This window comes from Oncorhynchus mykiss, chromosome 10 (genome assembly GCF_013265735.2).
Source record: "Oncorhynchus mykiss isolate Arlee chromosome 10, USDA_OmykA_1.1, whole genome shotgun sequence".
Taxonomy (NCBI): Eukaryota; Metazoa; Chordata; class Actinopteri; order Salmoniformes; family Salmonidae; genus Oncorhynchus; species Oncorhynchus mykiss.
Window position 1 is genome coordinate 86,395,130 of NC_048574.1, and position 21,799 is coordinate 86,416,928.

Sequence of the window (21,799 nt, forward strand, 5' to 3'; positions counted from 1 at the left end):
GTTGTCTAGGACTTCCCCCTCACCTGGTTGTCTAGGACTTCCCCCTCACCTGGTTGTCTAGGACTTCCCCCTCACCTGGTTGTCTAGGACTTCCCCCTCACCTGGTTGTCTAGGACCTCACCTGGTTGTCTAGGACCTCCCCTCACCTGGTTGTCTAGGACCTCCCCTCACCTGGTTGTCTAGGACTTCATACTGACACATATTAAAAACTAAAACCAGCAGATGACTGCCCTCCATGGAATGAGTTTGGACACCTTCTGATCTAGTGCCTGTCGACAGAAGCACAGATCCAGGGACAGTCTCCATTTCCTCAACCTTAACCAGTGTAGTATAAGTTAACTAGTAGAGGGGGGGGGGGGGGATCTGCATGAAAACTGACCTGAGATCAGTGTCGTGTTTTATAAGATGACCACTTCCTCTCTTTTACAGGTGACATTCCATTCCTCCTTAAACATGTTTCCTTAAAGTGTGTCGCGTTTTATTCCTTCCCCCCACTGATTCAGTAGCAGGAAGGAGTTTTGAGGTGTCGCGTTTGAATCCCTCCCCCCCACTGATTCAGTAGCAGGAAGGAGTTTTGAGGTGTCGCGTTTTATTCCCTCCCCCCCACTGATTCAGTAGCAGGAAGGAGTTTTGAGGTGTCCCGTTTTATTCCCTCCCCCCCACTGATTCAGTAGCAGGAAGGAGTTTTGAGGTGTCGCGTTTTATTCCCTCCCCCCCACTGATTCAGTAGCAGGAAGGAGTTTTGAGGTGTCACGTTTTATTCCCTCCCCCCCACTGATTCAGTAGCAGGAAGGAGTTTTGAGGTGTCGCGTTTTATTCCCTCCCCCCCACTGATTCAGTAGCAGGAAGGAGTTTTGAGGTGTCACGTTTTATTCCCTCCCCCCCACTGATTCAGTAGCAGGAAGGAGTTTTGAGGTGTCGCGTTTTATTCCCTCCCCCCCACTGATTCAGTAGCAGGAAGGAGTTTTGAGGTGTTGCCTTTTATTCCTTCCCCCCACTGATTCAGTAGCAGGAAGGAGTTTCGAGGTGTTGCGTTTTATTCCTTCCCCCCCCCACTGATTCAGTAGCAGGAAGGAGTTTCGAGGTGTTACGATATCATAGAGCCTTTTAGCGTCACAGAATAACAGTTTACTGAAACCGTTAATTCTTTACAGAATAACAGTTTACTAAAAGCGTTAATTCTTTACAGATTAACAGTTTTACTGAAAGCGTTAATACAACGTTTGTTAGTTTGTACATATACCAGTAATGGGATCCATATTTACTTGTTTATCTATCATGTCTTTTACGTTTGTAGGAGAGGTTGTTGTTTTAACTCTATTTTTTTTGTCAGATGATCTGTCTGTCTGCGTAAGATTTATTGTTAATAATTGTAAAGGATCAAAATAAATGGAGTTTGTAGAGAGTTTGTGTTCATGTTGACTTTTCCCGGAGAGAAACCCCTCCTGGAGGTTCCAGCTCTAAAATGGACAATACAGATTACTATCATTGTAGAAGTATTACACTAGATAGGACTCACTGTGTAGATATATATTACACTAGATGGGACTCACTGTGTAGATATATATTACACTAGATGGGACTCACTGTGTAGATATATATTACACTAGATGGGACTCACTGTGTAGATATATATTACACTAGATGGGCCTCACTGTGTAAAACATATTACACTAGATGGGACTCACTGTGTAAAACATATTACACTAGATGGGACTCACTGTGAAGATATATATTACACTAGATGGGCCTCACTGTGTAAAACATATTACACTAGATGGGACTCACTGTGTAAAACATATTACACTAGATGGGACTCACTGTGAAGATATATATTACACTAGATGGGACTCACTGTGTAGATATATATTACACTAGATGGGACTCACTGTGTAGATATATATTACACTAGATGGGCCTCACTGTGTAAAACATATTAAACTAGATGGGCCTCACTGTGTAGATATATATTACACTAGATGGGCCTCACTGTGTAAAACATATTACACTAGATGGGACTCACTGTAGAAATATTACACTAGATGGGACTCACTGTGTAGATATATATTAAACTAGATGGGACTCACTGTGTAGAAATATATTACACTAGATGGGACTCACTGTGTAAAACATATTACACTAGATGGGACTCACTGTGTAGATATATATTACACTAGATGGGACTCACTGTGTAAAACATATTACACTAGATGGGACTCACTGTGTAGATATATATTAAACTAGATGGGACTCACTGTGTAGATATATATTAAACTAGATGGGACTCACTGTGTAGAAATATATTACACTAGATGGGACTCACTGTGTAAAACATTACACTAGATGGGACTCACTGTGTAGATATATATTACACTAGATGGGACTCACTGTGTAAAACATATTACACTAGATGGGACTCACTGTGTAGATATATATTAAACTAGATGGGGCTCACTGTGTAGAAATATATTACACTAGATGGGACTCACTGTGTAGATATATATTAAACTAGATGGGCCTCACTGTGTAGAAATATATTACACTAGATGGGACTCACTGTGTAAAACATATTACACTAGATGGGACTCACTGTAGAAATATTACACTAGATAGGACTCACTGTGTAGATATATATTACACTAGATGGGACTCACTGTGTAGATATATATTACACTAGATGGGACTCACTGTGTAAAACATATTAAACTAGATGGGACTCACTGTGTAGATATATATTAAACTAGATGGGACTCACTGTGTGGGACTCATATATTACACTAGATGGGACTCACTGTGTAAAACATATTAAACTAGATGGGACTCACTGTGTGGGACTCATATATTATACTAGATGGGCCTCACTGTGTAAAACATATTACACTAGATGGGACTTACTGTGTGGGACTCATATATTACACTAGATGGGACTCACTGTGTAAAACATATTACACTAGATGGGACTCACTGTGTAAAACATATTAAACTAGATAGGACTCACTGTGTAAAACATATTAAACTAGATGGGACTCACTGTGTAAAACATATTAAACTAGATAGGACTCACTGTGTAAAACATATTAAACTAGATGGGACTCACTGTGTAAAACATATTAAACTAGATGGGACTCACTGTGTGGGACTCATATATTACACTAGATGGGACTCACTGTGTAAAACATATTAAACTAGATGGGACTCGCTGTGTAGATATATATTACACTAGATGGGACTCACTGTGTAAAACATATTACACTAGATGGGACTCACTGTGTAAAACATATTACACTAGATGGGACTCACTGTGTAAAACATATTAAACTAGATGGGACTCACTGTGTAGATATATATTAAACTAGATGGGACTCACTGTGTAGATATATATTACACTAGATGGGACTCACTGTGTAGATATATATTACACTAGATGGGACTCACTGTGTAAAACATATTACACTAGATGGGACTCACTGTGTAAAACATATTAAACTAGATGGGACTCACTGTGTAGATATATATTAAACTAGATGGGACTCACTGTGTAGATATATATTAAACTAGATGGGACTCACTGTGTAGATATATATTACACTAGATGGGACTCACTGTGTAGATATATATTACACTAGATGGGACTCACTGTGTAAAACATATTACACTAGATGGGACTCACTGTGTAAAACATATTAAACTAGATGGGACTCACTGTGTAGATATATATTAAACTAGATGGGGCTCACTGTGTAGAAATATATTACACTAGATGGGACTCGCTGTGTAGATATATATTAAACTAGATGGGCCTCACTGTGTAGAAATATATTACACTAGATGGGACTCACTGTGTAAAACATATTACACTAGATGGGACTCACTGTAGAAATATTACACTAGATAGGACTCACTGTGTAGATATATATTACACTAGATGGGACTCACTGTGTAGATATATATTACACTAGATGGGACTCACTGTGTAAAACATATTAAACTAGATGGGACTCACTGTGTAGATATATATTAAACTAGATGGGACTCACTGTGTGGGACTCATATATTACACTAGATGGGACTCACTGTGTAAAACATATTAAACTAGATGGGACTCACTGTGTGGGACTCATATATTATACTAGATGGGCCTCACTGTGTAAAACATATTACACTAGATGGGACTTACTGTGTGGGACTCATATATTACACTAGATGGGACTCACTGTGTAAAACATATTACACTAGATGGGACTCACTGTGTAAAACATATTAAACTAGATAGGACTCACTGTGTAAAACATATTAAACTAGATGGGACTCACTGTGTAAAACATATTACACTAGATGGGACTCACTGTGTAAAACATATTAAACTAGATGGGACTCACTGTGTAAAACATATTAAACTAGATGGGACTCACTGTGTGGGACTCATATATTACACTAGATGGGACTCACTGTGTAAAACATATTAAACTAGATGGGACTCGCTGTGTAGATATATATTACACTAGATGGGACTCACTGTGTAAAACATATTACACTAGATGGGACTCACTGTGTAAAACATATTACACTAGATGGGACTCACTGTGTAAAACATATTAAACTAGATGGGACTCACTGTGTAGATATATATTAAACTAGATGGGACTCACTGTGTAGATATATATTACACTAGATGGGACTCACTGTGTAGATATATATTACACTAGATGGGACTCACTGTGTAAAACATATTACACTAGATGGGACTCACTGTGTAAAACATATTAAACTAGATGGGACTCACTGTGTAGATATATATTAAACTAGATGGGACTCACTGTGTAGATATATATTAAACTAGATGGGACTCACTGTGTAGATATATATTACACTAGATGGGACTCACTGTGTAGATATATATTACACTAGATGGGACTCACTGTGTAAAACATATTACACTAGATGGGACTCACTGTGTAAAACATATTAAACTAGATGGGACTCACTGTGTAGATATATATTAAACTAGATGGGACTCACTGTGTAGATATATATTACACTAGATGGGACTCACTGTGTAAAACATATTACACTAGATGGGACTCACTGTGTAAAACATATTAAACTAGATGGGACTCACTGTGTAGATATATATTAAACTAGATGGGACTCACTGTGTAAAACATATTAAACTAGATGGGACTCACTGTGTGGGACTCATATATTACACTAGACGGGACTCACTGTGTAAAACATATTAAACTAGATGGGACTCGCTGTGTAGATATATATTACACTAGATGGGACTCACTGTGTAAAACATATTACACTAGATGGGACTCACTGTGTAAAACATATTACACTAGATGGGACTCACTGTGTAAAACATATTAAACTAGATGGGACTCACTGTGTAGATATATATTAAACTAGATGGGACTCACTGTGTAGATATATATTACACTAGATGGGACTCACTGTGTAAAACATATTAAACTAGATGGGACTCACTGTGTAGATATATATTACACTAGATGGGACTCACTGTGTAAAACATATTACACTAGATGGGACTCACTGTGTAAAACATATTAAACTAGATGGGACTCACTGTGTAGATATATATTAAACTAGATGGGACTCACTGTGTAGATATATATTACACTAGATGGGACTCACTGTGTAGATATATATTACACTAGATGGGACTCACTGTGTAAAACATATTACACTAGATGGGACTCACTGTGTAAAACATATTAAACTAGATGGGACTCACTGTGTAGATATATAATAAACTAGATGGGACTCACTGTGTAGATATATATTACACTAGATGGGACTCACTGTGTAAAACATATTACACTAGATGGGACTCACTGTGTAAAACATATTAAACTAGATGGGACTCACTGTGTAGATATATATTAAACTAGATGGGACTCACTGTGTAGATATATATTACACTAGATGGGACTCACTGTGTAAAACATATTACACTAGATGGGACTCACTGTGTAAAATATATTACACTAGATGGGACTCACTGTGTAAAACATATTACACTAGATAGGACTCACTGTGTAGATATATATTACACTAGATGGGACTCACTGTGTAAAACATATTACACTAGATGGGACTCACTGTGTAGATATATATTACACTAGATAGGACTCACTGTGTAGATATATATTACACTAGATGGGACTCACTGTGTAAAACATATTACACTAGATAGGACTCACTGGGTAGATATATATTACACTAGATGGGCCTCACTGTGTAGATAGATATATATTACACTAGATGGGACTTACTTTGTAGATATATATTAAACTAGATGGGACTCACTGTGTAAAACATATTACACTAGATGGGACTCACTGTGTAGATATATATTACACTAGATGGGACTCACTGTGTAAAACATATTACACTAGATGGGACTCACTGTGTAGATATATATTACACTAGATAGGACTCACTGTGTAGATATATATTACACTAGATGGGACTCACTGTGTAAAACATATTACACTAGATGGGACTCACTGTGTAGATATATATTACACTAGATAGGACTCACTGTGTAGATATATATTACACTAGATGGGACTCACTGTGTAAAACATATTACACTAGATAGGACTCACTGGGTAGATATATATTACACTAGATGGGCCTCACTGTGTAGATAGATATATATTACACTAGATGGGACTTACTTTGTAGATATATATTAAACTAGATGGGACTCACTGTGTAGAAATATATTACACTAGATGGGACTCACTGTGTAAAACATATTACACTAGATGGGACTCACTGTGTAAAACATATTAAACTAGATGGGACTCACTGTGTGGGACTCATATATTACACTAGATGGGACTCACTGTGTAAAACATATTAAACTAGATGGGACTCACTGTGTAAAACATATTACACTAGATGGGACTCACTGTGTAGAAACATATTACACTAGATGGGACTCACTGTGTAGAAACATATTACACTAGATGGGACTCACTGTGTAAAACATATTACACTAGATGGGACTCACTGTGTAAAACATATTACACTAGATGGGACTCACTGTGTAAAACATATTACACTAGATGGGACTCACTGTGTAGATATATATTACACTAGATGGGACTCACTGTGTAGAAACATATTAAACTAGATGGGACTCACTGTGTAGATATATATTACACTAGATGGGACTCACTGTGTAAAACATATTACACTAGATAGGACTCACTGGGTAGATATATATTACACTAGATGGGCCTCACTGTGTAGATAGATATATATTACACTAGATGGGACTTACTTTGTAGATATATATTAAACTAGATGGGACTCACTGTGTAGAAATATATTACACTAGATGGGACTCACTGTGTAAAACATATTACACTAGATGGGACTCACTGTGTAAAACATATTAAACTAGATGGGACTCACTGTGTGGGACTCATATATTACACTAGATGGGACTCACTGTGTAAAACATATTAAACTAGATGGGACTCACTGTGTAAAACATATTACACTAGATGGGACTCACTGTGTAGATATATATTACACTAGATGGGACTCACTGTGTAGAAACATATTACACTAGATGGGACTCACTGTGTAGAAACATATTACACTAGATGGGACTCACTGTGTAAAACATATTACACTAGATGGGACTCACTGTGTAAAACATATTACACTAGATGGGACTCACTGTGTAGATATATATTACACTAGATGGGACTCACTGTGTAGAAACATATTAAACTAGATGGGACTCACTGTGTAGATATATATTACACTAGATGGGACTCACTGTGTAAAACATATTACACTAGATGGGACTCACTGTGTAAAACATATTAAACTAGATGGGACTCACTGTGTAGATATATATTAAACTAGATGGGACTCACTGTGTAGATATATATTACACTAGATGGGACTCACTGTGTAAAACATATTACACTAGATGGGACTCACTGTGTAGATATATATTACACTAGATGGGACTCACTGTGTAAAACATATTACACTAGATGGGACTCACTGTGTAGATATATATTAAACTAGATGGGCCTCACTGTGTAGATATATATTACACTAGATGGGTCTCACTGTAGAAATATTACACTAGATAGGACTCACTGTGTAAAACATATTAAACTAGATGGGACTCACTGTGTAAAACATATTAAACTAGATGGGACTCACTGTGTAAAACATATTACACTAGATGGGACTCACTGTGTAGATATATATTACACTAGATGGGACTCACTGTGTAGAAACATATTAAACTAGATGGGACTCACTGTGTAGATATATATTACACTAGATGGGACTCACTGTGTAAAACATATTACACTAGATGGGACTCACTGTGTAAAACATATTAAACTAGATGGGACTCACTGTGTAGATATATATTAAACTAGATGGGACTCACTGTGTAGATATATATTACACTAGATGGGACTCACTGTGTAAAACATATTACACTAGATGGGACTCACTGTGTAGATATATATTACACTAGATGGGACTCACTGTGTAAAACATATTACACTAGATGGGACTCACTGTGTAGATATATATTAAACTAGATGGGCCTCACTGTGTAGATATATATTACACTAGATGGGTCTCACTGTAGAAATATTACACTAGATAGGACTCACTGTGTAAAACATATTAAACTAGATGGGACTCACTGTGTAAAACATATTAAACTAGATGGGACTCACTGTGTAAAACATATTACACTAGATGGGACTCACTGTGTAGATATATATTACACTAGATGGGCCTCACTGTGTAAAACATATTACACTAGATGGGACTCACTGTGTAGATAGATATATATTACACTAGATGGGACTCACTGTGTAAAACATATTACACTAGATGGGGCTCACTGTGTAGATATATATTACACTAGATGGGCCTCACTGTGTAAAACATATTACACTAGATGGGACTCACTGTGTAGATAGATATATATTACACTAGATGGGACTCACTGTGTAAAACATATTAAACTATATGGGACTCACTGTGTATATATATATATATATATATATATATAGCCATCCTCTATAATGAGGATGGCTATAGTCTATAAAGGTGACCAGAGGTGTATTCACTAGGACCCTAAAGGGGAGGGAACTTCCTGAATTTGTCCAATAGAAACTCTTGTTTTTGTTCCTAAAAATGTTTTGCTTCTGTTGCGAAACGTTTTTCTACGGTGTGCTCTAATGAACACATCCCAGTTGTTTGTTCTGAGATCTCCTTGGTCTCACAGCAGGGGGTGAGAACCTTAATGGAAGGGTGAGATGGTCATTTAGGGTAGGGTGGTGACTGCCCCCCCCCTCCCCCCCAGCTGTGATAATGACTCCCGCTGGTTGGGGGGGGGGTAGAGGTGTGTGTGTGTGTGTACGCTCCAGGGGCAGGGGGCACCAGCAGGAACAGACGCTACCTGTCACCTGCCTAAACATAAGAGATGAATCTCCACTCCTCTCTTCTCCCTCTGTCTCTCTTTCAGCCTAATTCTGATTCCACGATGTTCCTGACACCAGTCCATTACTCTTATATCCAGGCAGTGTAATCTATGGGGTCACACATCGGGGAGAAGGGCAGAGTATATACATACCTGCTGTCACAGAAGACATTATGGCACAGCTGCAAAGAAGGGTCCTCTACCCACCTCTATGGGCTGGTCTTTATATTCTCCTGTCCAGCATGTAGCCCTCTATCCACCTCTATGGGCTAGTCTTTCTCTCTACTCTCCTGTCCAGTCCTCTATCCACCTCTATGGGCTGGTCTTTCTCTATACTCTCCTGTCCAGTCTGTGGCCCTCTACCCACCTCTATGGGCTAGTCTTTCTCTCTACTCTCCTGTCCAGTCCTCTACCCACCTCTATGGGCTAGTCTTTCTCTCTACTCTCCTGTCCAGTCCTCTATCCACCTCTATGGGCTAGTCTCTCTCTACTCTCCTGTCCAGCATGTAGCTCTCTATCCACCTCTACGGGCTAGTCTTTCTCTCTACTCTCCTGTCTAGCCCTCTACCCACCTCTATGGGCTAGTATTTCTCTCTACTCTCCTGTCCAGCATGTAGCCCTCTATCCACCTCTATGGGCTAGTCTTTCTCTCTACTCTTCTGTCTAGCCCTCCACCCACCTCTATGGGCTAGTCTTTCTCTCTACTCTCCTGTCCAGCATGTAGCCCTCTATCCACCTCTATGTGGCGTTAGGACTCAATCACATGTCTTGCCCATCCTACAAAGAAGACCAATCAACCAATCCAGGCTCTTTACTGGTGAAAACCAGCATGTTGAAAGATGCTCATTTGACGACATAACTTTCACCTGGGTCAGGCAGTGTTTGAGAGGAGGACGGACTTGAATTGTCAACTGATGGGGGGAAAAAAAGCCTGTGTATTTAAACAGCTATAGTTTAATCTAATGAAAACAGGTGGCCCTCTTCATTTAGACAGACTCTCCATTCGGACAAACGGTGAGCAACTATTCACTTCTTCATATGATGTAGCGCAGGCCTGGGTGTCCCCACCCCCCCCCAGCAAACACAGCTGTTTAATCACATATGCCATTCTAAACTGAAGATCAGGATTAGGTGATTATTGGAGTCAGGTGTGTTAGCTGGGGCAAAAGTGCCCATTCCTGGTGTATTGTTTATTTGCAAAGTGACCACCACGTTTAGGCCCAAGGCGACAGAAACTAAGGGGGCGGTTGAACCTCGTGTGTGTGTGTGTTTTAGTTCATTAGGATCTCCGTTAGCTGTGACACATTTTAAAATAGATGGGGAGTACAGAACAGTTAAACAAGAACGACATTAAATTAAATTTAAAAATACTGTTTTCTTCCAGAGGTTAGAGCGGGAGTTTGAAACAAGATGAAGATTGTACTGGTCGTGGCTCTCATCCTGCTTTATGTCTGTGAGTAAAACAACAGGACCCATAGGACTCTGGTCAAAAAAAAATACAATGTCCCCAGCTAACAACAAATGTTCCCACACCTTTAGAGATGGTTCCCTTAAGTCATGTTTACATAGGAATGTACCCAGTACTTACCTAACCTACCCTCTCCTTCCTTATCTGCCTACCCAGTACTTACCTAACCTACCCTCTCCTACCTTACCTGCCTACCCACTACTTACCTGCCTACCCTCTCCTACCTTAGCTGCCTACCCAGTACTCACCTAACCTACCCTCTCCTGCCTACCCAGTACTCACCTAACCTACCCTCTCCTACCTTACCTGCCTACCCAGTACTTACCTAACTTAGCACCACCTGGTGCGCTAACCAAAATACAGGGGATGGTCCGCCCAGGTCTTAGTGTGTGTGTATAGACAGTAAATACTACGGGTATATGTCAATAATCAAAAACACACTGCGTCCTATTGACACACACAGGACATGCTAATCAGCTCTCTCAGCAACAACCAACACAGGACATGCTAATCAGCTCTCTCTCAGCAACAACCAACACAGGACATGCTAATCAGCTCTCTCTCTCAGCCACCACCAACACAGGACATGCTAATCAGCTCTCTCTCAGCAACAACCAACACAGGACATGCTAATCAGCTCTCTCAGCAACAGCCAACACAGGACATGCTAATCAGCTCTCTCTCAGCAACAACCAACACAGGACATGCTAATCAGCTCTCTCTCTCTCAGCCACAACCAACACAGGACATGCTAATCAGCTCTCTCTCTCTCTCTCTCTCTCAGCCACAACCAACACAGGACATGCTAATCAGCTCTCTCTCTCTCAGCCACAACCAACACAGGACATGCTAATCAGCTCTCTCTCTCAGCCACAACCAACACAGGACATGCTAATCAGCTCTCTCTCTCTCAGCCACAACCAACACAGGACATGCTAATCAGCTCTCTCTCTCTCAGCCACAACCAACACAGGACATGCTAATCAGCTCTCTCTCTCAGCCACAACCAACACAGGACATGCTAATCAGCTCTCTCTCTCAGCAACAACCAACACAGGACATGCTAATCAGCTCTCTCAGCCACAACCAACACATGTTTCATGGGGAATGTCGGGAGAATGTTCCGGTGTCTAGTTTCACCTTACCCAGATCGCGGTTACCATGAGAATGTTCCGGTGTCCAGTTTCACCTTACCCAGAACGTGGTTACCATGGGAATTGTTAACCCTCAGATAAAACTGGACACCGGAACAATCTCGCAACATTCCCCATGGTAACAACGTTCTGGGTAAGGTGAAACTGGACACCGGAACATTCTCTCAGCATTCCCATGGTAACCGCGTTCTGGGTAAGTTCTGTTTGACATTAATGATGGAATTAATGAAGGATTCCAGCGTTTTTAAGGGAATATTCTCCTAACTTTTTACGCCAAAACATGCTCAATAGGTTGTAGAAGCTTTATTTTTTTATTTTTTTTTTCCAGGTTTAGAAGAAGCGACTGCTAAATGCTAACTCCTGTCCGTGTAAGCTGGTAGCATAGCTAGCATACAGTAATCGGTGGCGATAGTCAGGAGTTTTTTTTTAACTGTGATGCAGTTGATTGATGACGATGAACATGTATTGGCAGTTGACATCCATACAAGCGTTATACTCTGATTTTGTTACCTCAACATAGTGTGCAATACACACACAATAGGCTAAAATGTAGGCTAATTTAGCTGGGGGGAGGGGAGGGGGGCTTGACTTGCCTATTTTGAACAAAGGTTAAATATAAAAAGTAATGTATTTTCGTTTAGCTAGTTACTCGTAATTAGCTTGCTGGCGATCACTACGGGTGTGTTCCGGGTGACATCACAAACGGGTTCTTTCTACCAACGATTGTTAGGGAGGGGGGAGGGAGAACTAGACGCTCGAACATCCAAGGGAACGGTTCCGGGTGACATCACAAACGGGTTCTTTCTACCAACGATTGTTAGGGAGGGGGGAGGGAGAACTAGACGCTCGAACATCCAAGGGAACGGTTCCGGGTGACATCACAAACGGGTTCTTTCTACCAACGATTGTTAGGGAGGGGGGAGGGAGAACTAGACGCTCGAACATCCAAGGGAAAGTTCCTGGTGACATCACAAACGGGTTCTTTCTACCTACGATTGTTAGGGAGGGGGGAGGGAGAACTAGACGCTCGAACATCCAAGGGAACGGTTCCGGGTGACATCACAAACGGGTTCTTTCTACCAACGATTGTTAGGGAGGGGGGAGGGAGAACTAGACGCTCGAACATCCAAGGGAACGGTTCCGGGTGACATCACAAACGGGTTCTTTCTACCAACGATTGTTAGGGAGGGGGGAGGGAGAACTAGACGCTCGAACATCCAAGGGAACGGTTCCGGGTGACATCACAAACGGGTTCTTTCTACCAACGATTGTTAGGGAGGGGGGAGGGAGAACTAGACGCTCGAACATCCAAGGGAAAGTTCCTGGTGACATCACAAACGGGTTCTTTCTACCTACGATTGTTAGGGAGGGGGGAGGGAGAACTAGACGCTCGAACATCCAAGGGAACGGTTCTGGGTGACATCACAAACGGGTTCTTTCTACCAACGATTGTTAGGGAGGGGGGAGGGAGAACTAGACGCTCGAACATCCAAGGGAACGGTTCCGGGTGACATCACAAACGGGTTCTTTCTACCAACGATTGTTAGGGAGGGGGGAGGGAGAACTAGACGCTCGAACATCCAAGGGAACATTCCGGGTGACATCACAAACGGGTTCTTTCTACCAACGATTGTTAGCTGGGGCCTCAACAGCTGATGTTTCCACACGACGAGCACTATTGAACTTGTGCCCCCCCACTACTCTCTGTTGTGTAAATGTTAACCCTTCACCTCTCTCCTCCCCTCAGGGCTTCAGAATGCCCACAGGTCTGACGTCAACCAACAAGGAAGTGTTTGTGATCAGGTCAGTCTATAATGTACTGGGGGGAGAAAAATCATGACGCCGCCCGAGCGTGTTTGTGTACATGCACGTTGAAGATGGGGACCATTTTGTTGTAGATGGGCTGAAATATTCAAAACTGGGTTAGAGAAGTAACTTATCGTTCTGTCCATTTTCCAGGCTCTTCCTCTGGCCATTTCCAGGCTCCTCTTCTCCCCTCTCTCGGTCTACTCCTGGCTGGTCTCTGTGATGGTTGAACTCCTCTTCTCCCCTCTCTCTGTCTACTCCTGGCTGGTCTCTGTGATGGTTAAACTCCTCTTCTCCTCTCTGACCCTCATCTCCTCCTCCCTGTATTACACCGTCCTGCTCCTGCTTGCCGGGCCCTGCTGTATCGCCACCTTGTCTCTGTCTGTGCTAGTGTCCTGTCTCCGTGTAGTTATCTATATGGTTCACCTAGTGTTGGTGCTCTGTGCTTTGGCAGTGCTCGCCATCATGACTCCACACAAAATGGCCGACGTGAACGGACCCAAAATGGCCGACGTGAACGGACCCAAAATGGCCGACGTGAACGGACCCAAAATGACCGCCGGTGCCACTGCTCGTGACCAAACGTTCTACGACCAACTGAAACTGCAGCTCCGAGACTCGGACAAATCTGGGATCAGTGTTGGGTCGTAAAGGCTTCACAGCGAGGCCGAGGGCATCGTGTTAAGTCTGAAATACAGTTGATCAGTGTTTTTATTTGTTAAAGAATAAACTCCCTTCCTTTGTATCCTTTAGTCTGTTTGGTGAACTTTAGTCCCCATCATTTAATAAAGTGAATTTTAAACTGTTTTTTTGGGGGATTGTAACATTTACACCTGGAAACTGAGATGTTTGTGTGTTTTTTGCTGTGAGCTGACTGAGACACAGAAATACTAGAATACACAATGGCTACTTAGACTACTCTCTCTCTCCTCATTCTCATGATACTTGGGCTACCTGTGTAAACGCTGCCTAATCCTAAAATCAGATTATGTTTTGTCAACTCTGCACCTTTTTGTTTAAAGGGGAAATCTGTGATTTCTACATTGTTTAGGTTTGTAAAAAAAAAATTAAATGAATGATATACACTGAGTGTACAAAACATTAGGAACACCTTCCTGATATTGAGCTGCATTTCCTTCAGTCCTCAGTATACAGCATTCATACTGAGAGACTTTGTCATTTCTTCAAACAACCAACTTTTTATTTAATATTGATTTTTAATCATTGCAATAATGAAGCTAGTCGACCACACACTTGCCGGGAGCTTAACTGCATTACAGACAATGCAGAGTTCTTATTTCGTAGATCAAGAAATGCTTAGTCATGGCTGGTTCCACCCCTACCATGCAGATCCAGGGGGTGGACACACACTCAAATAGAGCAAAGTACAGAGAGGTCCTTGATGAAAACCTGCTCCAGAGCACTCAGGACCTCAGACTGGGGGCGAAGGTTCACCTTCCAACAGGACAACGACCCAAAAGCACACAGCCAAGACAACGCAGGAGTGGCTTCGGGACAAGTCTCTGAATGTCCAGAAGAGGCCCAGCCCTGAACCCAATCGAACATCTCTGTAGAGACCTGAAAATAGCTGTGCAGCGACGCTTCCCATCCAACCTGACAGAGCCTGAGAGGATCTGCAGAGAAGATATGGGAGAAACTCCCCAAATACAGGTGTGCCAAGCTTGTAGCGTCATACCCAAGACTCAAGGCTGTAATCGCTGCCAGAGGTGCTTCAACAACATACTGAGTAAAGGATACTTATGTAAATGTGATATTTAATTTTTGTTTATTTTATAAATTTACAAAAATGTCTAAACCTGTTTTTGCTTTGTCATTATGGGATGTTGTGATGGAAAGTACCACTTGGCATATTTGAGTAAAAGTAAAAGATGCCTAAATAGAAAATTATTCAAGTTGAATGTCACCCAGTAAAATACTACTTGAGTAAAAGTATTTGTTTTTTTTTAAATATACTTAAGTATCAAAAATAAAAGTAAAAAAATAATTTTAAAATCCTTATTAATCAAACCAGATAAGTGTGTGAATTGGACCGTTTTCCTGTCCTGCTAAACATTCTAAATGTAACATTTAGTACATTTGGGTGTCAGGGAAAATATATGGAGTAAAAAAGTACATTATTTACTTTAGGAATGTAGTGAAGTAAAAGTTGTCGAAAATATAAATAGTAAAGTTAGGATAACCCCTAAAAAACGAATTAAGGACTTTATTTATACTGAAGGACTTTACACCACTGATTATGGCACCAGGACTCATTAAGGATCAGGTTAAATGGAGACACCAGGACTCATTAAGGATCAGGTCAAATGGAGACACCAGGACTCATTAAGGATCAGGTTAAATGGAGACACCAGGACTCATTAAGGATCAGGTCAAATGGAGACACCAGGACTCATTAAGGATCAGGTCAAATGGAGACACCAGGACTCATTAAGGATCAGGTTAAATGGTGTTGATACCAGGACTCATTAAGGATCAGGTCAAATGGTGTTGACACCAGGACTCATTAAGGATCAGGTTAAATGGTGTTGACACCAGGACTCATTAAGGATCAGGTTAAATGGAGACACCAGGACTCATTAAGGATCAGGTTAAATGGAGACATCAGGACTCATTAAGGATCAGGTTAAATGGAGACACCAGGACTCATTAAGGATCAGGTTAAATGGAGACACCAGGACTCATTAAGGATCAGGTTAAATGGAGACACCAGGACTCATTAAGGATCAGGTTAAATGGAGACACCAGGACTCATTAAGGATCAGGTCAAATGGAGACACCAGGACTCATTAAGGATCAGGTTAAATGGTGTTGATACCAGGACTCATTAAGGATCAGGTCAAATGGTGTTGACACCAGGACTCATTAAGGATCAGGTTAAATGGTGTTGACACCAGGACTCATTAAGGATCAGGTTAAATGGAGACACCAGGACTCATTAAGGATCAGGTTAAATGGAGACATCAGGACTCATTAAGGATCAGGTTAAATGGAGACACCAGGACTCATTAAGGATCAGGTTAAATGGAGACACCAGGACTCATTAAGGATCAGGTTAAATGGTGTTGACACCAGGACTCATTAAGGATCAGGTCAAAATGGAGACACCAGGACTCATTAAGGATCAGGTCAAAATGGAGACACCAGGACTCATTAAGGATCAGGTCAAATGGAGACACCAGGACTCATTAAGGATCAGGTCAAAATGGAGACACCAGGACTCATTAAGGATCAGGTCAAATGGAGACACCAGGACTCATTAAGGATCAGGTCAAATGGAGACACCAGGACTCATTAAGGATCAGGTCAAAATGGAGACACCAGGACTCATTAAGGATCAGGTTAAATGGAGACACCAGGACTCATTAAGGATCAGGTCAAATGGAGACACCAGGACTCATTAAGGATCAGGTCAAATGGAGACACCAGGACTCATTAAGGATCAGGTCAAATGGAGACACCAGGACTCATTAAGGATCAGGTTAAATGGAGACACCAGGACTCATTAAGGATCAGGTCAAATGGTGTTGACACCAGGACTCATTAAGGATCAGGTTAAATGGAGACACCAGGACTCATTAAGGATCAGGTTAAATGGTGTTGCCAGGACTCATTAAGGATCAGGTTAAATGGTGTTGACACCAGGACTCATTAAGGATCAGGTCAAATGGAGACACCAGGACTCATTAAGGATCAGGTTAAATGGAGACACCAGGACTCATTAAGGATCAGGTCAAATGGAGACACCAGGACTCATTAAGGATCAGGTTAAATGGAGACACCAGGACTCATTAAGGATCAGGTCAAAATGGAGACACCAGGAATCATTAAGGATCAGGTTAAATGGAGACACCAGGACTCATTAAGGATCAGGTTAAATGGAGACACCAGGACTCATTAAGGATCAGGTCAAATGGTGACACCAGGACTCATTAAGGATCAGGTTAAATGGAGACACCAGGACTCATTAAGGATCAGGTTAAATGGTGTTGACACCAGGACTCATTAAGGATCAGGTCAAATGGAGACACCAGGACTCATTAAGGATCAGGTTAAATGGAGACACCAGGACTCATTAAGGATCAGGTCAAATGGAGACACCAGGACTCATTAAGGATCAGGTTAAATGGAGACACCAGGACTCATTAAGGATCAGGTTAAATGGAGACACCAGGACTCATTAAGGATCAGGTTAAATGGTGTTGACACCAGGACTCATTAAGGATCAGGTTAAATGGAGACACCAGGACTCATTAAGGATCAGGTTAAATGGAGACACCAGGACTCATTAAGGATCAGGTTAAATGGAGACACCAGGACTCATTAAGGACCAGGTTAAATGGAGACTCCAGGACTCATTAAGGATCAGGTTAAATGGTGTTGACACCAGGACTCATTAAGGATCAGGTTAAATGATGTTGAAACCAGGACTCATTAAGGATCAGGTTAAATGGAGACACCAGGACTCATTAAGGATCAGGTTAAATGGTGTTGACACCAGGACTCATTAAGGATCAGGTTAAATGGTGTTGACACCAGGACTCATTAAGGATCAGGTTAAATGGTGTTGACACCAGGACTCATTAAGGATCAGGTTAAATGGAGACACCAGGACTCATTAAGGATCAGGTTAAATGGAGACACCAGCACTCATTAAGGATCAGGTTAAATGGAGACACCAGGACTCATTAAGGATCAGGTTAAATGGAGACACCAGGACTCATTAAGGACCAGGTTAAATGGAGACTCCAGGACTCATTAAGGATCAGGTTAAATGGTGTTGACACCAGGACTCATTAAGGATCAGGTTAAATGATGTTGAAACCAGGACTCATTAAGGATCAGGTTAAATGGAGACACCAGGACTCATTAAGGATCAGGTTAAATGGTGTTGACACCAGGACTCATTAAGGATCAGGTTAAATGGTGTTGACACCAGGACTCATTAAGGATCGGGTTAAATGGTGTTGACACCAGGACTCATTAAGGATCAGGTTAAATGGAGACACCAGGACTCATTAAGGATCAAGTTAAATGGTGTTGACACCAGGACTCATTAAGGATCGGGTTAAATGGTGTTGACACCAGGACTCATTAAGGATCAGGTTAAATGGAGACACCAGGACTCATTAAGGATCAGGTTAAATGGTGTTGACACCAGGACTCATTAAGGATCAGGTTAAATGGTGTTGACACCAGGACTCATTAAGGATCAGGTTAAATGGTGTTGACACCAGGACTCATTAAGGATCAGGTTAAATGGTGTTGACACCAGGACTCATTAAGGATCAGGTTAAATGGTGTTGACACCAGGACTCATTAAGGATCAGGTTAAATGGAGACACCAGGACTCATTAAGGATCAGGTTAAATGGAGACACCAGGACTCATTAAGGATCAGGTTAAATGGTGACACCAGGACTCATTAAGGATCAGGTTAAATGGAGACACCAGGACTCATTAAGGATCAGGTTAAATGGAGACACCAGGACTCATTAAGGACCAGGGTAAATGGAGACTCCAGGACTCATTAAGGATCAGGTTAAATGGTGTTGACACCAGGACTCATTAAGGATCAGGTTAAATGGTGACACCAGGACTCATTAAGGATCAGGTCAGATGGGGACACCAGGACTCATTAAGGATCAGGTCAGATGGAGACACCAGGACTCATTAAGGATCAGGTCACATGGTGTTGACACCAGGACTCATTAAGGATCAGGTTAAATGGAGACACCAGGACTCATTAAGGATCAGGTTAAATGGAGACACCAGGACTCATTAAGGATCAGGTTAAATGGAGACACCAGGACTCATTAAGGATCAGGTTAAATAGAGACACCAGGACTCATTAAGGATCAGGTTAATTGGAGACACCAGGACTCATTAAGGATCAGGTTAAATGGTGTTGACACCAGGACTCATTAAGGATCAGGTTAAATGGTGTTGACACCAGGACTCATTAAGGATCAGGTTAATTGGAGACACCAGGACTCATTAAGGATCAGGTTAAATGGTGTTGACACCAGGACTCATTAAGGATCAGGTTAAATGGTGTTGACACCAGGACTCATTAAGGATCAGGTTAAATGGAGACACCAGGACTCATTAAGGATCAGGTTAAATGGAGACACCAGGACTCATTAAGGATCAGGTTAAATGGAGACACCAGGACTCATTAATGATCAGGTTAAATAGAGACACCAGGACTCATTAAGGATCAGGTTAATTGGAGACACCAGGACTCATTAAGGATCAGGTTAAATGGTGTTGACACCAGGACTCATTAAGGATCAGGTTAAATGGTGTTGACACCAGGACTCATTAAGGATCAGGTTAAATGGAGACACCAGGACTCATTAAGGATCAGGTTAAATGGTGACACCAGGACTCATTAAGGATCAGGTTAAATGGAGACACCAGGACTCATTAAGGAACAGGTCAGATGGGGACACCAGGACTCATTAAGGATCAGGTCAGATGGAGACACCAGGACTCATTAAGGATCAGGTCACATGGTGTTGACACCAGGACTCATTAAGGATCAGGTTAAATGGAGACACCAGGACTCATTAAGGATCAGGTTAAATGGAGACACCAGGACTCATTAAGGATCAGGTTAAATGGAGACACCAGGACTCATTAAGGATCAGGTTAAATGGAGACACCAGGACTCATTAAGGATCAGGTTAAATGGTGTTGACACCAGGACTCATTAAGGATCAGGTTAAATGGTGTTGACACCAGGACTCATTAAGGATCAGGTTAAATGGTGTTGACACTAGGACTCATTAAGGATCAGGTTAAATGGTGTTGACACCAGGACTCATTAAGGATCAGGTTAAATGTAGACACCAGGACTCATTAAGGATCAGGTTAAATGGAGACACCAGGACTCATTAAGGATCAGGTTAAATGGAGATACCAGGACTCATTAAGGATCAGGTTAAATGGTGTTGACACCAGGACTCATTAAGGATCAGGTTAAATGATGTTGAAACCAGGACTCATTAAGGATCAGGTTAAATGGAGACACCAGGACTCATTAAGGATCAGGTCACATGGTGTTGACACCAGGACTCATTAAGGATCAGGTTAAATGGTGTTGACACTAGGACTCATTAAGGATCAGGTTAAATGGTGTTGACACCAGGACTCATTAAGGATCAGGTTAAACGTAGACACCAGGACTCATTAAGGATCAGGTTAAATGGAGACACCAGGACTCATTAAGGATCAGGTTAAATGGAGATACCAGGACTCATTAAGGATCAGGTTAAATGGTGTTGACACCAGGACTCATTAAGGATCAGGTTAAATGATGTTGACACCAGGACTCATTAAGGATCAGGTTAAATGATGTTGAAACCAGGACTCATTAAGGATCAGGTTAAATGGAGACACCAGGACTCATTAAGGATCAGGTTAAATGGTGTTGACACCAGGACTCATTAAGGATCAGGTTAAATGATGTTGAAACCAGGACTCATTAAGGATCAGGTTAAATGGTGTTGACACCAGGACTCATTAAGGATCAGGTTAAATGGTGTTGACACCAGGACTCATTAAGGATCAGGTTAAATGTAGACACCAGGACTCATTAAGGATCAGGTTAAATGGAGACACCAGGACTCATTAAGGATCAGGTTAAATGGAGATACCAGGACTCATTAAGGATCAGGTTAAATGGTGTTGACACCAGGACTCATTAAGGATCAGGTTAAATGGTGTTGACACCAGGACTCATTAAGGATCAGGTTAAATGGTGTTGACACCAGGACTCATTAAGGATCAGGTTAAATGGAGACACCAGGACTCATTAAGGATCAGGTTAAATGGAGACACC

The 21,799-nt window shown here is 41.4% G+C and overlaps 1 protein-coding gene and 1 long non-coding RNA gene across 3 annotated transcripts; both read left to right on the plus strand.

Annotated features, from left to right (window-relative positions):
- Positions 1–63: 63 nt before the first annotated feature.
- Positions 64–1,405, plus strand: LOC118936865. The gene is made up of 2 exons (XR_005034314.1): positions 64–1,026; positions 1,085–1,405. It is a non-coding gene; the product is annotated as an uncharacterized LOC118936865 (long non-coding RNA).
- An 8,922-nt stretch (positions 1,406–10,327) lies between these two features.
- LOC118936866 lies at positions 10,328–14,743 on the plus strand. Of its 2 annotated transcripts, XM_036934379.1 has the most exons (4): positions 10,330–10,522; positions 10,893–10,961; positions 13,878–13,933; positions 14,090–14,743. In XM_036934379.1, the coding sequence occupies exons 2-4, from the start codon at positions 10,919–10,921 to the stop codon at positions 14,585–14,587; spliced, it is 597 nt and encodes a 198-aa protein (XP_036790274.1). In that variant the 5' UTR covers positions 10,330–10,522; positions 10,893–10,918; the 3' UTR covers positions 14,588–14,743. The 2 variants fall into 2 exon arrangements, with proteins under 2 accessions (XP_036790273.1, XP_036790274.1); XM_036934378.1 differs by lacking the exon at positions 10,893–10,961 and having other exon boundaries at positions 10,328–10,522.
- Positions 14,744–21,799: the final 7,056 nt, after the last annotated feature.